This window comes from Prionailurus bengalensis, chromosome B2, assembly GCF_016509475.1.
Source record: "Prionailurus bengalensis isolate Pbe53 chromosome B2, Fcat_Pben_1.1_paternal_pri, whole genome shotgun sequence".
Taxonomy (NCBI): domain Eukaryota; kingdom Metazoa; phylum Chordata; class Mammalia; order Carnivora; family Felidae; genus Prionailurus; species Prionailurus bengalensis.
The window spans coordinates 143,448,710-143,464,748 of NC_057349.1; the positions used below are offsets into that span (position 1 = coordinate 143,448,710).

The 16,039-nt window shown below is 46.8% G+C and overlaps 1 protein-coding gene across 1 annotated transcript in view; it reads left to right on the forward strand.

Moving 5' to 3' along the window:
- The window catches only part of FNDC1 (fibronectin type III domain containing 1), a 107,953-nt gene that overhangs the window by 28,861 nt on the left and 63,053 nt on the right, over positions 1-16,039 (forward strand). Inside the window, exons 3-4 of the mRNA XM_043592681.1 lie at positions 847-933; positions 1,378-1,446. Coding sequence (XP_043448616.1) covers positions 847-933; positions 1,378-1,446 — 156 coding nt within the window. The remainder of the gene's footprint in view (positions 1-846; positions 934-1,377; positions 1,447-16,039) is intronic.

A 16,039-nucleotide genomic window follows, 5' to 3' on the forward strand; every position in this document is an offset into this window, starting at 1 on the left:
CACTTTCGTCTCCTCAAGGAGTTCGCACCTTCACTTACCTTTCGCGGTAATTTATTTTGAGGAAAACCAGCACTACTGGAGTTTCGCTTTCTGAAGCTGCACATTTGGGGCGCACTCACTTGGTAATGTGGCGTCTTGGCTTCCCTTCCTGTTCCACTGACTTCAGGAGCTCAGCCAAAGAGAGCATCGCAATTTGACCTTGACCCCTAGATGCAAGTCAAAAAGTGGAGCCCAGTTATTTCAAGATTAGCATGTCCAAGATTCCAACAACTGTTTTTCTAGATATTTGTTGAAATAGTCAAAGTCAGCACGCAGATCTAGTAAAGGGAGTGTTTTACTGGGATAAGGGGAAAATTTCACGAAGCTTTATGTGTGTTGCAATGAAGATTTCCCATGTGCTAAATTTTATGAGTTCCACTGACATTTTCTTACTGTTTTTTGGAGATTTCTGTTTGGAGCTTTCATGGAGAGATATTATTGGCAGTTACTGATAGCATAGGTTAAAACATCTAGTTAGCAGACAGTGCATTTCTATTTCCTGCATTAATTTCACATTAAAAAACTCAAAAGCTTTTTCTGCCTACTGCTCACGGATCCAGGCTTATTACACATGCCATGTACTTTGTACTACAAATAAATTTTGTGTTCTTTGGGTCAGGTGTATTTTAGTTACATGAGAGGAATGTTAGCGATAGCGATTAAAACAGTGAGAGAGAAAGCCGTAGTTAGACTTGTCGCTTAATTCAGATTTCTTTATTTGGTTATATATGAGGAAGACGGTTAGTGAATCGAACTGTCATTCTTGGAGATGTGAAATGGTGGCTTGATATAAACCATATGTTTCAGAGCCGGGTGTAGTGTACTTTGTGCTGGTTACTGCAGAAAACCACAATGGAGTGAGCCGTCCAGTTTACAGAGCTGAAAGCCTGCCTGGTAAGTCTTACCTAGAATTGGAGGCTGTCTTTTTGTTACTTAGATTGGGAGAAACATCTCTCCTTGCTTTCTCAGGTCTACACAAACGTAGAATCTTTAAAGAGTTCCCAAACAGGAATTTTCTTTTTTTTTTTTTTTAGACTTGTCTAGCAAGCTGAAAGATTGAAAACTAGGAGAGATTTGCTCCTTCTTTTAAAGTAATTTGAATGTAGGTCATTCGTGTTTTGTCCTATTTTTTTGAACACTCGTTAGAGTAAACCACGTGCAAAAGACCAAAAAGATGTGTTGTCGATAAAGCGTATGTGCCTTGTTACTGATGTGGCCTGAGCAGATCCTCTGGAAGAGTGTTGAAAAGACCATTAAATATACGTTAGGGCTGCGCAGAAATGTGGAAAATCCAATCATTCTTGTTTCTAACTATGAAGTTGCATTTTCCTCATTTAGGAGGTGAATGGATCAAGATTGATGGTTTTCCCATTAAGGGTCCAGGACCATTTAATGAAACCGTCACAGGTACCTCGTGCTCCTTCGGTTCATGTCTTCACTGAGGCACCGTCTCGCAAGAGGGTGGTGTTTCTGTCACACACATGTGCTCACCAACCTTCATTCAGTTCCCATCGCTAAACTAACACACATGCCACACGGTTTTGGTCAACCTGCTGTGCACCTGATGGCCCAGACTGCAGCCATTGTTGCTCATTTCTCACTGTTCTTTCATGTTCTGGAGTGGGGAGGTGTCCGCATCCACATCTGGGGATACTGTTGCACTGTTAACAGGCAAATATGGTGGTTGAGATGGCAGTCCTGGCCTGATGAGGATTGTTACAGCTCTTTTTCCTGTGGATGGCGTAAATGAATGGAACCCACCAAGCAGTGGCTTTTATTGGCTAATATGCTGCCTGCATCAAGTCTTTCTCTGTTTTCTTGTAACCATGGGATATTTTGTGATATGTTAGAGAACCTGCCTTCCATCTCTGCTCCATATTTGTATATATGTTTTATCATTTGGATGTTGCTGTTGTCTAGTCATGTTGTTTTACTTGTTGAGAGAAGTGTGTACATTTCTTGTATGTTCTCGTATGAATGTGGTTGTTTTGGAGTGTGGTTGGATGATATCCCAAAGGCGATATGGCGAGGAACTGTATATTATTTTCATGACCCATGTTTTTAAGTACATCAGTCTGGTGTTGTTGTTGAGAGGAAGGTGAGTACTTTGAAACCAATGACCATAATCTACTTCTCAGGTCAGATTTGATGGGTGTAGGCAGCTTCAAGGTCCCTTTTCCACCAAAAAGGGGTGGAAAAATGAAACAACCAGAAAAGCAAACTGGCTTTCCAGGAAAGGTGATATGTTTTTGTTCCAATATGTTGGACTTGTGTTGACCCCAGGGGTGATCGAAGGGAGACATGTTAGAGGTGATTACATGTGAAGGGATGAAATTTGGAAGAGAGAAGTAAGAGACAGACATGCGTTGTGGAGTCATGCTCCAGAGTGAGAGTGCGAGCAGAGAGTGTATGAGGGTGACAGAAGAGACAAGAGCAAAAGGCCAAGGGTCAAAACGGAGAGGATGATGACAGTAAAGTAGCCAAGATGGTAGTACACCTAGGAATATGCAGAATAGACAAGGGTGTCTATTCCTCGATTGTCTACCCCTGAAGAGGGACATGTAAACTCTTTGCTGACAGAGGTTCAGTGCCTTGTATTTGAATCTTGTATTTTAAATGACCATTTTATTTTTTATAATCTTTCTGATAAAGTTTTCTGAATGTCAGTGGTTTTAGAACAAATAGTTTTCTTTTGCTTTTTCTTAAGTAATGAATTCCTTGTGCCTTCTTTAATAGAAGTACGTGTATGTATGACCTTTCTGTGTGTGTGTGTGTGTGTGTGTGTGTGTGTGTGTGTATGTATGACGTGAGCATGAATTACCGAAATGCTGGGAATTGGGACTCATGGACAATCACGTTCCAACTCATTATGGGTCTTATGTACAGTAAGATGATTTAACCTCTCTCTGTAGAAGACTTTGTGTGCCCTAGTTGCCAAAGAGCACACTTCTATAATACATAATAGTATATTTGTTATACATTATGATACAAAAGATACTGGAAGAAATTAGCTGAAACAATTTACAGCATATGGTGTAAAGCAGAATTTTTTTAATGAATATCCAGAATGCATAGACTTGGCGACAGTGCTCCAGAAAAAAAAAAAAATCACATTTCATTGTTATTAAAATAATAAGAATAATTTATGAGAAGTGATCAAGAAGTGATCGGCATGCATCTACCCCTTTTTTATAAGGCTTGGAAAATACTATGCTGCTGTTCTGAGGAATGGTTAATAAATTATAATCCTGGTAGTTAAACAAAAGAAGTATTCTGAATTCCAAGTATCTTCATTCAAAAGAAGGGATTTGTCCTGGCGATATTGGCAGACATTGGCATTGACTCCTGGGGTGAGGTCCCAAGGGTTCCCTTTAGTGCTTTGACTGGTGACATCCCACTTTATTCTAGTGTTTTATTTGAAGCCAGAGGGAAATCTATTCTTTTGCTTTGCTGGAAACAGTAGTTTCAGTTCAAATTCCAGAAGGCCTCTTTATGCTGCTGAGACCTATCTTGACCTCGTTATCTTTCCTTAATTATTAGATTCATTCATTTAGCGCCATTGGTTTTGCCAGCATGTCTGGATGCTAAAGATACAATAATGAAGAAGATAGACAAGGGCTTGCCTTAATGGAGACTGTAGTCTAGAGGGAAAGAAAGATAATAAACATATAAGCAAAACATAATGCATATAATCTGTATTAGTTTGCTAGGGTCGCCATAACAAAATACCACAGAGGGTGACTTAAACAATAGATGTTTATTTTCTCGCAGTTCTAGAGCCTGGAAGTCCAAGATCAAGGTGTCAGCAGGTCTGATTTCCCCTGAGGACTCTCTCTTTGGCTTGCCTTTCCTCTAGGAGTGCACATTCTTGGTATCTCTTTGTGTCTCCGAATTTCTTCTCCTTAAAAGGACACCAGTTAGATGGGATTAGGGCCCACCCCAGGGGCCTCACTGTAATTTAACCACCTCTTAAAGGCTCAGTCTCCAAATACATTTACCTCCTGGGATAACTGAGGGTCAGGACTTCAACACGTGAATTTGGGCGGGGGTGGGGGTGGGTGGGGACACAATTCAGCCTGTAGCATGATCATAAGTTCTTTGAAAAGTGAACAACATTGAGATCTAAAATAAGCAGGGTAGGGGAGCCCAGGAGTCGCAAAGATGGTGACGCCAGGCTGAGATGGTATGGGGACCGCGGGGGTGAGCGTTAGGAGGAAGAACGTGCCGTGCCAGGGCCGACTTGAGTGATTCTCAGACTGGTCGCTCGTCCAAATCTGAAAACCCAGAGGACTCAGAAAGTAAGAGGACTAAGCAGAACTGCAATTCCCTGGCAGAAATTTCAGCTTTGCCTTTGGGTAGCTCCTGGTCTATCTTTCAGCTAGAAAGTTCTCTGTGTATTTAAATGTAAGTTCCCTCTCACTGAGACTTAAACCCATATTCCTCTGTTTAGTCCCCAGGGAAGAGAAGTCCCAAGTCCAGATACTGGAATCTTATTATTTACCTCCCCTGAAGACTTCTTTTCTGAAGTTGTTTTAGCTTTTTTTTTCCCCCTGTTGACTGGATGTGGGGTCATATGGTCTGTGCAAAGCCAGACACTGGGGTCGGGACAGGACCATGGCCCAACTTTGATTCCAACCAGCCCAGCGACTGGGCGCGCAGGTCAACCTGCCTTCACCAGGCTCTTCATCTGGAAAATTTTAGTTCTCAGTAAGATCATATGTTTTTTTTTTTAAGCTTATTTCTTTATTTTGAGAGAGAGAGAGAAGAGAGCAGTGGAGGGGCAGAGAGAGAGAGAGAGAGAGAGAGAATCCCAAGCAGGCTCTGTGCCGACAGTGGGGCATGAACTCAGGAATCTTGAGATCGTGACCTGAGCCAAAGTCAAGAGTCAGATAGATGCTCAACCCACTGAGCCACCCAGGAGCCCCGGATCATGTGTATTTTTAATAAGGTGATGGTTTTCTAAAAATCATCATGCTGCCCTTAAGCTATGGGGCCCAAACTAGACATAATATGGAGGGAAAAGTCAGATTTGTGCCTCATATTTTGTTATATCATATTTTAGTTCCTGAAGCTTGCTCATTTTGTAGACAATTAACTTATAGCTCAGACTTGAGCCCACAGTTCTCTGTGGCCATTCTCAACCAACACTGGCTTGGTACCTGACCTCCAGCTTGCTCCCCAAATACAAATAGCATGTTGGCGCTAGGCTCATAATGGCCTGTCCACACTGACATCCTCCATGACAGTGGCCCATGTGACAGCTTCACCTCATGCTTTCCAGCTGCTGCTACCTACCATCTGTGGTAAAGCTGCTCCTCTCCACAGTCATCTCGCCTCCTCAACTGCCTCGCTCTCCTGAGCTCGCTTTCAGACCTACTCAGGCTTTGGGTCCAGAGACACGTCCCATTTCCACGGTCCAGGGCCGTCTCCTGGCTCACTTCTCGTCTTATCCTGGTCCCACTCATGTCAGCACGGCCGGCCCCCTGACAGAGGGACAGCCTCAGTGGCCTGCTAGTCCCCACACCATGCCCCGCCCCATCCCTCCTGCATGTGCATTGTTGAGCCTCGTGGGAGAAGCAGAGAGTTGAGCTGATCTGCACCATTGTCACTCCTTATGGCTGGTTAGCCAACTCCACGCGGGTCCTCAGCGCTGCTTGGCTGTTGTTCTATGTGCCCTAAATCCAGCTCCTTCCTTTCTTCCATGGGTTGGGCCAGAATGTTGCCACTTTGCTCAGGCTCCTCCCTCTGCCTGTTCTCCTCTCGCTTTTAGCCCTGCTTCCCTCCTCCCTGGGAAATAAAGGCCATCAGCATGACACCCCTCCTGTTATTTCCTGTGACCTCCAAACTCTCATCTCCCTTCCCTCCTCTCGGCTCTGAGGAAAGCTGCAGTCTCCACGTCTCTTCAAGGCTGACTTCATGCACGTGAAGCTGCTTTGCACGCGTGGTCAAGCCAGAGGGCAGGCCTGGGTTCGCATCCATCATGGCAGCCCCGACGCTCTCCTCAGTGCCTGCCTCAAACAGCTGATACCTGCTGTTGAACAGGTGTCCAATTATTTGACATGGAAATGATGAATCAGGAAGCCATGCGCCCCACAGTTTGGCGTCTTCCTGCCCTGGCATTTCTTTTCATAGGCAATACCTATAGGCATATGAGAAATGGGTATTTCATAATCTAGAAATACGAATTCTTCCCTTTTCTATCAGTAGCTCATCAAAATGAGCACCGACCTTCAGGTGTATTTTCGTGCCAATTTATTTAAATGTGACTGTTGTCGAGCGTGGAAACTCTAACCCCGGTGTGCGGCGATGGGCTGTTTCCTGACCTGTTGACTTCAAGCCGCTGTCCCCATCAAGCCGGTGTCTCTGCCCTGTGCACGGCTGCCCAGGCTGCCCAGGACATTCCCAGATCCAGATTCCTCAGCTGTAACATGCTGCACTCGACAAGAAGTTGTTAGGCTCCTTTCTAAGAACTGTCTCAGGTTCTAGGTTTCATTCTACGGTTCCTTTCAGCTTTGAAATTTCGTGAATTTTGGACACTAAGTGGATTGATTCACCACTTTTCATGGATGATTTTAAGCTTAGCAAGCGATTGGGAATCATTTTTATTACTGAGAAATGTCTCCGAGCCTTTCTCTCCACCCTACTTTGGCTGTTTTAGGTCAACAAAGTCAAAAATCCTATTAGCAAAGGGAGAAACACTGACTTGGAGTGTCTGGGTGTTGAGTGCATGCCCAAGGACACAAAAGTGCACAGAAGAAAGAATTGTCTCCAGGGATCCACTGAAAGTGCCTCCCCCAATGGCCCCCCCCGTCTGGGCTGCCCTCCCCTTCTCTGTGTGTGATGGCAGGAATCCTGCCACGTGGGCCAGAAGACACGCGTCCGTGTCACTCTGGGTAAAAGGTGCCGGCACAACCCACCCGTGGGCAAATCACACACAGTGCTGATTATCTGATTATCCATCAGGTAATGCTGGAGCCAGACCATGGGGCTGCTCTGTGCCAGACTTAGAGTAGACTGCAGTCCAGAAATTTTTAATTAATTATGATCAGTTGGTCTTTTCGCAAGCTAGTTTCGATTAACGTCCCGGCCAACAGGGGTTTAATAATGTCTGTGGCATTATTTCCTCGGGAGCTTTCTCATGCCATCATCAGTTGTTACTAAGTATGGTTTGCAGGGCAAAATCAGTTTCTGGTTCACAGCCCGGGTGGTGAGCTCCTCAAGGGCCGGGTCCTTTGATTTACTCATTTTTTTTAAATGTTTATTTATTTTTGAAAGAGAGAGAGACACACAGAGAGAGAGAGACAGAGAGACAGAGAGACAGAGAGAGACAGAGAGTGAGTGAGGGAGGGGCAGAGGGAGAGGGAGAGGGAGACACAGAATCCAAAGCAGACTCCAGGCTCTGAGCTGTCAGCACAGAGTCTGGCGTGGGGCTTGAACTCACAAACCATGAGATCATGACCTGAGCTGAAGTCGGATGCTTTAATCGGCTGAGCCACCCAGGCGCCCCAGTTTATTCATCTGTTTATCTCCAGGGCCTGGGGCAAGCACACAGTAGGTGCTCCATAAATGTTTTTTAAGCAGAAATGCACTTGGAGGCTGCTTCCACTGGGGGGCTGTGCCCTGGTATAGGAGATGAGCAGTGACGAGAGCTTCCGCATCACACAGCGCCCTGTCAGGAGGCCAGGGTCACCTCTGCCTGGTTCAGCCGAGGACGCTGGGGTGGTCCTGGGCCGGCCGGTGTGTCGGCCACAGAGCAGTGTGGTCGTTAATCAGAGATCCTAATTCTTGCCTTCTGTTTCTTGGAATGATATTGACTGTGTCTGTGGATTGGGATTCCTCAAGGCGGCTGGTCTGTGAGACGAGATGGGTGCACAGTCCCTCTGCTGTGGGGCTGCCTCTCGGTCCCTCGGAGGCACTGCCCGGAGACAGGTGCCTTCCTCTTGGGGGCTCCCAGCTCTTTATCAGAGTGACTGCTTCCAAGTCGCCTGTCACATTAGGGGGGAGACTTCCCTAACCTTCAGGCCCGTTCTTCAGTAATGAGAAAGTAGGGCGTGGAGGCTTGTGTGCGGAGCTGTGTGACTTCTCACGTGGCCGGATGTGCTTGGGTCAGAGCCAAGCCCTCGGGGGTTCCAGCCCCCACAGGTTTCCCCTGGAAGGGAGTCAGGAGCCATCACCGACGGCCTTCTCTGACACTAGGGCTTCAACCAGCCTTCTGTGGCGTTTCCCCTGTATTGATGAAAAGGATATGTGCTCACAGATTTTCCCTTCCGTGAGTTGCTAGGAAGCCAGTGGCCAGGAGTGAGGCTGTTTGCTCGGGGTGGGCTGGGTGCTCCCTTCAGAGCCGAAGAGTGGCTGCTCCAAGCAGACAGGGCAGGGCCGAAAGCTGGAGAGATGAGCTGTCCCCACGTGAGTGGCCTTGAGTGAGGGGCTGCTCTCCCTGCCTTCATGTCCTGCGGTCATTACTAAACCCAATGCTTCTGACAAGGTCAGCGTCCTGGGGGCCAGGAGCCGCTCTCTGACTTCATATCCACCGTGGCCTTTTCTTTTGATGTCTGAGTGAAAGAGAGGGAGGGTGTGGCCCCTGTGAGGTCGCCAAAGAGGGATGTGCTCATAAGGCAGGATCCCTGCAAATGCAGATCTTAGTCCTGAAAGAAAGCCCTTTTCTCTTTTAGCTTTTCAACCTATTCAAATATCGTAACTGGGTCTCCATTTGCAAAGGGCACGTTGGGTCACAGTAAGAACTTGAATTCTTCAGTAGCCACTCAGCAAAAACATGGTCTTCATTTCCAGGGAACGAGTGTGTTACTTAGTTGTCTACTCCCGAATGAGAGCGATGTAGACGAGCTTTAAGACTAAAACAACTGAACCAAACACACCTTTGAACTGGGACATGATTTTCCTCAGAATATTTCCCAGTCCTTCGTCTCGGCCTCCATAGTCTCCGTGTTACGCTGCGGGGTGAAGAAATGCCAGAGGTCTGCATTTCAGCCGCTGAGGAGGTCAGAAAAGGGCCGTTCCCCCTTTTGCTTTTCTGTGGCCCTCATGGGTCCTCAGGAAGTGCCTCTGGAAATGACGATACCCCCAGAGGGATCTAGAGCAGACGCTTTCAGTGACTGCGACTGCCCATCATGGATGGAGGAGGCCTCCACAGCTGGAGAAGCTCCCTGGATCCCCTCACGCTGTGTCCATGGGGCTGGGCCAGGGGTGGGCTCCCCCCAGGCTCCTGTCACAGGTGGCTGAGGACATCGGCGGCTGCTGTTGTTCTTCAAGGCTTATACAGGAGCCACTGCCGTGAGTAAGAAACAGACCCTTGCTCTGCCTACACAGTAAGATGGTCAGCTTAATGTGGGGAAGAGATGCCCCTCGAAAGGCTTAGGATCTGTAAGAACTGAGGAATGTGTCCATGCAGGTGGTTGCTGAACCTCTTAATTCTTGTGCCGGTGGCTGGGCTTCATGACCAACTTGTGCAGGTGTCACTCATGTGGCACTGGCCGCCATCTCAGGGTGACCTGGCATTTTGTAGCCCTGGTCCTGTGGGGTGAAATCGGTGGCATAAAGTACTTTTCACCGATATTCTTTGCACCACCGAGGTCAAAGTCAGCCACCGTTTGACACGTTGGATAACATCCTGAAGCTGCTGACGCACTAGTGGTTCTTGGGGCTTCTAAACCTGGGGTTCTTGGAACCTGGAAGTCCATGAAGGTATAGGATTCACCGGCCGTGTCCACAGGAAGTGCTTTCTTGATGATCAGTCATTCAAAACGTTACTTTCTAGTGTAAAACAAACACCAAAATATTAAAGAGTAGTCTGCAGAATTGACGTGCAATTTTGAGATAAAGTCTGCATAAATTGCCTTGCTCCTAGCTTCTGGGATTGTGCCATCTGCTTTTGCTGTTAAGTAAACTGGTGAAAAGTTTGAGGAGCTATGCTAAGTGATAACGTGAAACGAACAGCCAAACAAAACAAAATGGCCACAGCTGAGTGGTCCCAGGATGGCGGAAAGTATTTGCTTTGTTTCTGGGACCATCCCTACTGGATTCCGAGTGCCCTATTTTAGGGCACCAGTGCTGGCTGCCTCACACAGCCTGTGGGGTTCTGACCACACCGTCCTTTCTCCACGCCATGCCGAGAAGGATGCCCTGAGGCTTGTCATCTGGTGACAGCCTGGACATCACTGCATCATCCCAGGGAGCAGGAGAGAAGAGTTTGTGAAGACCTGGGCAGGTCCAGGGGGCAGGAGAAAGCTTGACGGAAGACACTTAGGTTGGTTGATTTAAGAGTTAGTGTGAGATGTTTTATAAAGGCTCTTTAGGGTTCATGATCCATCACAATGTTAGTAATTGGCATTGATTAGCTTGGGGGAGATCAAGGTTGTTTTTCTTTCTTTCTCTCTTTTTTTCTTTGAAGATCTTCTGTCTTCTCCCAAGCCCTGAAAAGGCAGTAAGGATCCAGTGCCTCCAGGTGTGGGCTTAGGGCCACCGCTCTAGTGTCTCTGAAGGATGGAGAGATGTGTCTAACTTGCAAAAATTCTCTCCTTCGTGTTCTGACTGCTTCCCCGGATGAGTCAGGCGGCCAGGCCGTCGGTGGTGCTGCCCAGGTCCTGGGCTCTTCATCAGACGGTCTTCCCTGGAGTGCTGAAATGTATAAATGTCAGGGGAACCGTGTGATGAGCGTATCCTAATGGGACAGATGGACCAACTTCTCTTAAGAGCAGCCGGGTCCTTGGGGTCTTCGCTGACATTTTCCGTAAGTGGGTGTCCTCGTGGTGTGGAAATCATGGGCAGTGATTACTGGAGCTGCAGACCAGATCCTTCACCTGAGGTGTCTGTGAGGCACTAAGGGGACCTTCTCCCAGGGCAGCCGCCGTGCTGACCGCTGGTGACACCGACTCTATAACCACCGGGAACTTCTGAACAAGAACGAAGTGGAGAGAATCAGAGCTACAGATCCCACAGATCAGGGTTGCCAGCCCAGCTTAGTGCCCCTGCTGTCTGGCTTTGAATTCCCCCTTAACCATTCTGAGCCTTGCTTTCTTTGTAAATGGGCCATTATTGGATTATTGTGAGGATGTTTGTCAAATGCCTTCTGCCTGGTAGGGATCCAGTTATCTTACGAAGGTTGGTGACATGGTGACACAGACACTATTCCAAAATAAAGAAATAAGACAGTCTTTCTCTTTCTGGTTAAGTAATTCTTTCTCGTTAAAAATATTTTCTCACTGTCGTTAAGTTGTTAGTAATAAACCGTCAAATAAAAATATTTGGCCTATCACACAAAAGCTTAGTAGTCAAATCACTGAGGATGTTTATTGGAAACGAAAACATGGCATTAAAAGGACCTCAGAGGAAGAACTACAAATGTGGGTGTGTGGAAGGAGAGCTTTGGGAAACATGCAGAGGTGTCTCAGGAGATTACGTGTCAGAGCTCGCCCAGGAAGGAGCCCTTGGCAGACAGAGGTGCTTGCAAACCTATCTTGGCAGATGTCAGTCAGTGCTGGCCTGGACCTATGTTAGCGACAGGGAATCCATACTCCGAGTGGGGACAGCAAAGCCCATGTCCTGTCTCTGTTCTGGCTGTCCGCGGTTCATCTTCACACCCCTCTAATGCACGTTTTCTCCCCTTTTCCCATCCTGTCTCTTCCTTATCATGTTTATTCATCAAATGTTCACATAAGCTTTGGACTCTCTGGCCCTGATGGGGGTGGCGGCTGGGGAGTGTTTCCACAAGCCTTCCAGGTGATTCCGCCCCACACTGCCGTGTGGGGGCCACTATACTCTAGCCTCACAGGCTGGACCTCTTCTCGCTGGACGGACCGGTGCCCCCGCTGGCCTTGGGGGTCTGATGTTTGGGGATGGTGGGGAAGCTGCCTGGGGCAGAGGACGAGTGAGCACACAGGCCTGCCCTGCGAGGCCGTGGGAATGGGGATAAGGGCCGTTTACCTTTATCTTTGTGAGGCCTGGAGGTCAGGGAAGTGGGGTGTCAAGTTGGTCAGTGGAAGAGACCACTTAAACCTGGTCCTCAGAGCTGCGCACCGAGTGATACCTCACACTCTGCGGAAAATGAGAATGTCCTGGTAGCTGAGGCCAGGCTGAGGAAAGTGGTCCCTGGACAGCAGTGGCCACGGACTCTTTTAGGCCAGCGAAGAGGAGGGACTTGATAATTGTTAGATGCTTTCAGTTCATGGTGCAAAAAGGGGTCTGGATTAGACCACCTCGCATTTGAGAAGGTTTTCAACGTAAAGAGTCTTTGGCAATAGGGCATCTTTTGCTTTTGTCTGGTTCTTTGCAACGCATTTTCGTGGCGCCCCCCGTGTGCAAGGCATCATGGTGAGCTGTGTAGCGCGAGTGTGGCCCACCCATCCAGTGAGTCTGGTAAACGAGGAATTTCATTTTTATCACAACTGCACACACAGCTAGCAATGAATGTGTGCTTAATATATGCCAGGAACAGTTTTAAATGCCTTTTGTGGATTAATATTACAAAATTCGACATGCTATATACTACTTTACAGAGGAGGAAATGGAGCTTCAGTGAATATTCTCAAAGTCACACAGCCAGTGAGTACCAGACTCAGATTCAAACCCTGACTTTAGAGTCTGTGGAAACCCAATTCAGAAGCAACCATGTTTAACTAGCTTCGAATTGTAGATGGGCAGAGCATCGCGTTGGTTTTTTTAAGTTTTTTTCTTTGCATCAAGAGCAGATTCTGAGTCTGTGTAATTTCAGAATATTTGCCAATTGGTGTGGCTGGCAGTACAGGTCAGGAGCGATGTCCTAATCCTGTTTGACTTTCTGAGGTCTGCTATAATCCAGATGGTAATTGTTGTCCCCAGTTGACCTGCCAGGTAGATGGTGTGTAATTGATCGCCACAGGTGTTCTGTTATTGACCAGTTCTGAGTAAGATCTACCTGGTCAGGTTGTACCAGGAGCAAGGGAGGGATTGTGTCCCGCCAAGGTTAAAATACACTCTGCACTGGTCAATGTGAGCGGGATTACCCGTGGCAATTGTGACTTCCTGTTTTCAAGATAAAAGACTTACAGAGATTTATTAGAAAAATTTCACAGGGCTTCTGTGAAGCTATCACATACAGCTTAGAGAAGACACCGAAATAGTTTCATTGCAAGTAAATGTGAACCATACGGATAGTTTTTTTTTTTTTTTTAATGTGTGCATCAGCTTAAAAGAGAGTTACCAGATGATCTATAAAAGATCTATGAAAGATGTTTGATGGTGTGAAGGACCCAGCATATTAAAGAAATTTTCAAAATACCTGAAAAAAAAAATATAGCTGGCATTTCTAAAACCAAGATTAGAAAAATGGAGGGCTGTGTTGAGGGGGGCATTTTCACCTTACTCTGTGGTTTTCAGAGTCTGGAACGTCCGTGTGGTGTGGGAACAGTTCTCAGGGCAGTCTTTGGTGAGAGGCCTTCTCTTGTTTGTTTGTTTGTTACCTGCTGGGTATACTGTCTGGTCCATTGAAACACATGCACGCCCACGTACACGCACACACACACGTGCGCGTGCCCACACACACACTCTTAGTGCCCACTGTACGAGGCATTATACGCATACCCTGAAGACGGCCTGTTCAGTTCTGAACCTTGCTTGACATTCGTTCATTGGCAGACGAGGTTAGGTGGTTGCCGAGGTGGCATATGGGGTGAGGGGAGAACATAAAGGGGAGGCGTCTAGTTAGACAAGATTGGAACTCGGCCCGCAGTGGTGGAATTCGGGTCTCCACTGGGCCCTCGGTAGCTGTGCGGCCTTGGGTCAGTGACTTCATCTCTTTGAACATCAGTTTTCTCTCAGGGATTATGATGTCTGTCCTACTTACTTGGAAGCTCTTGTAAGGACAACTAAAATAAACCATGTGAGGGCTTGGGATAAACTGTGAAGGTCTGTATACAGTAGGCAGTGTGGTTGGTGGTTGGGGCTAGCCTCAGCCCTGTGGTTGGTGGTTGGAACCCTCAGCCCCTCAGCCCCATTCCCTGTTTTCCCCTGAGTTCCTTGTACAGCAGGCTCAGCCTCCTTCCCCAGCCCTGGTGTGGAGAGGTTGGACAGCAGGTCGGAGCCGGGGGTGAAAGCCCATACGATCTGAGGGGGCAGCCACTGTCTTTGCCACTGGGCAGTGTGGTAGATAGTTAGTGGGCCTCGCGTGGGTCAAGACAGAGCCACAGGCACCTCAGGCAACAAACTTGTGCCGTCTGAGACTGAACTCCTTGTCCTTGGAAACTTACCCCTTCCTCCTCCTCAGGGACTCTGTCACTTTTCCTTGTTACTGTTTTGTCAGTATTTTACTGTTGAGTGTCGGGGGTTATTTGTCTGGAGCAGAGACCCGCCACGTTCCCCAAGGCCCAGCAGTGACAGTGCACCCTCCGGGAACACTTTCCACCGTAGCACGCGGGACACGGCTGGAAGCGTCCCAGGCCTGGAGCAGAGCTCCAGGGCAGGGAACAACCATCTCTGTCCAATAATTTATTTTTTAGCTGACTCCTGTAAGACCCGTGTGTGTGTTTTCAGTACATTTTCCCATTTTGCTGGACATCATCCCAGAACTCCCGTGCTGACGTGTTGCTTTCTGCAGTGGTAGGAGCATCACTGTAGGCCGCAGAGGGCTTTAGACCAAGAGCTCGGGGTGGGTGAGGAACACTGAGAACAGTCAAATTGATAACAGCACCATGGACATCTGTCCTGTTTACTGCCGCTCCTCGAGAAACAGACTGTGGCAGCCATGGTTGGGTGGTGACCCTGTCATTTCCACCCCCAAAAAAAAAAGCGGTGCAAATGGCCTGTGGCAGCTTGATCAAGAGTCATTTTCAACCCCACATCACTGAGAGGCGCCCTTGAAGAGGTATGAACTTTTTATAAAAGTCAAATAAACATATGTTGTTGGCAGAGATCATTTTCACCTTTTACGCTTTTTAAAAATGTAGTACCAACCCCTGCCCGATGCTGGGCATCCTGTGAAATCAAACCCCAACCTCAGGTGGTTCACCCTCAGAGAGTCTGTGTCATTAACTCATGAGAGGATCTTCTGTTAAATGGAATTTCGTGTGTGTGGTGACAGTTTGCATTAGAGGCCCATGGGTAAAAATGACTTAGAAGATGTAAAGACAGAATGAAGCAAAGGGTTTTGCTTCCTGTAAAATTTTCTTTCTTGACTTCTATGCCCATGCTTATGGCTCCTGTAAAGTCTATTTCATCACTTTGCACAAATCTGAAAATGACATGAACACTATTCCTGAGAAATTAAGCTTGGTTATGTATTTTGTTCTGATGAATGTCCCCCCAAGATCTGCTAACTTTAAAAAACAAACCAAAACGTCATTGTTGGTAAATGAGACTGAACATGCTGTTCCTTATTCAGATTTTACTTTTATATGTGTTGTTTTATAAGACATTTTCCTCAGTATTTAAAAAAAAAATCTTTTCACTGTAGCCCCACACAAGGTCTGTTTGCCAGTGACCCATGCTGTTGAAGAAATTCATGTCCACCTCTGTGACACCGTCATCTGTGGATAACCCAAACACTTAATAAGTTTTGGCAACCTGGATCTTTCTAGAAACATGGGACATCACATTGTTATGGGTATGAAGTAAGAGATCCCCACTGGGAACTCTTAAGAATAACAAATCATAGGATTAATATAGGAACTCGTACAGTTAATCAATGCTGTGTCATTAATGAGTATTAGTACTGAACAGTTTTGGCAAATTATTTTCTTTTGAGCTACTTAAATGAATATATTTGTCTTTCCATATCATTTGGTGGTCCTTAATTTTTAATAGAGGCTAGTCCTTGAAATTGAGAGCCTACCTCTTAACTTGGAACAAAACGGAGATCAGTTTGGTATAACCCCAGGAAAAGTTATTCGATACCAGGCTGCAAGTTCCATAAAGTTAGTCCCTTGACTACACTATTGGGCTAAAAACAAAAAATCTTAATAGTTACTACTTTGAGGGGCACCTGGGTGGCTCAGGTGGTTGAGCATCCAAC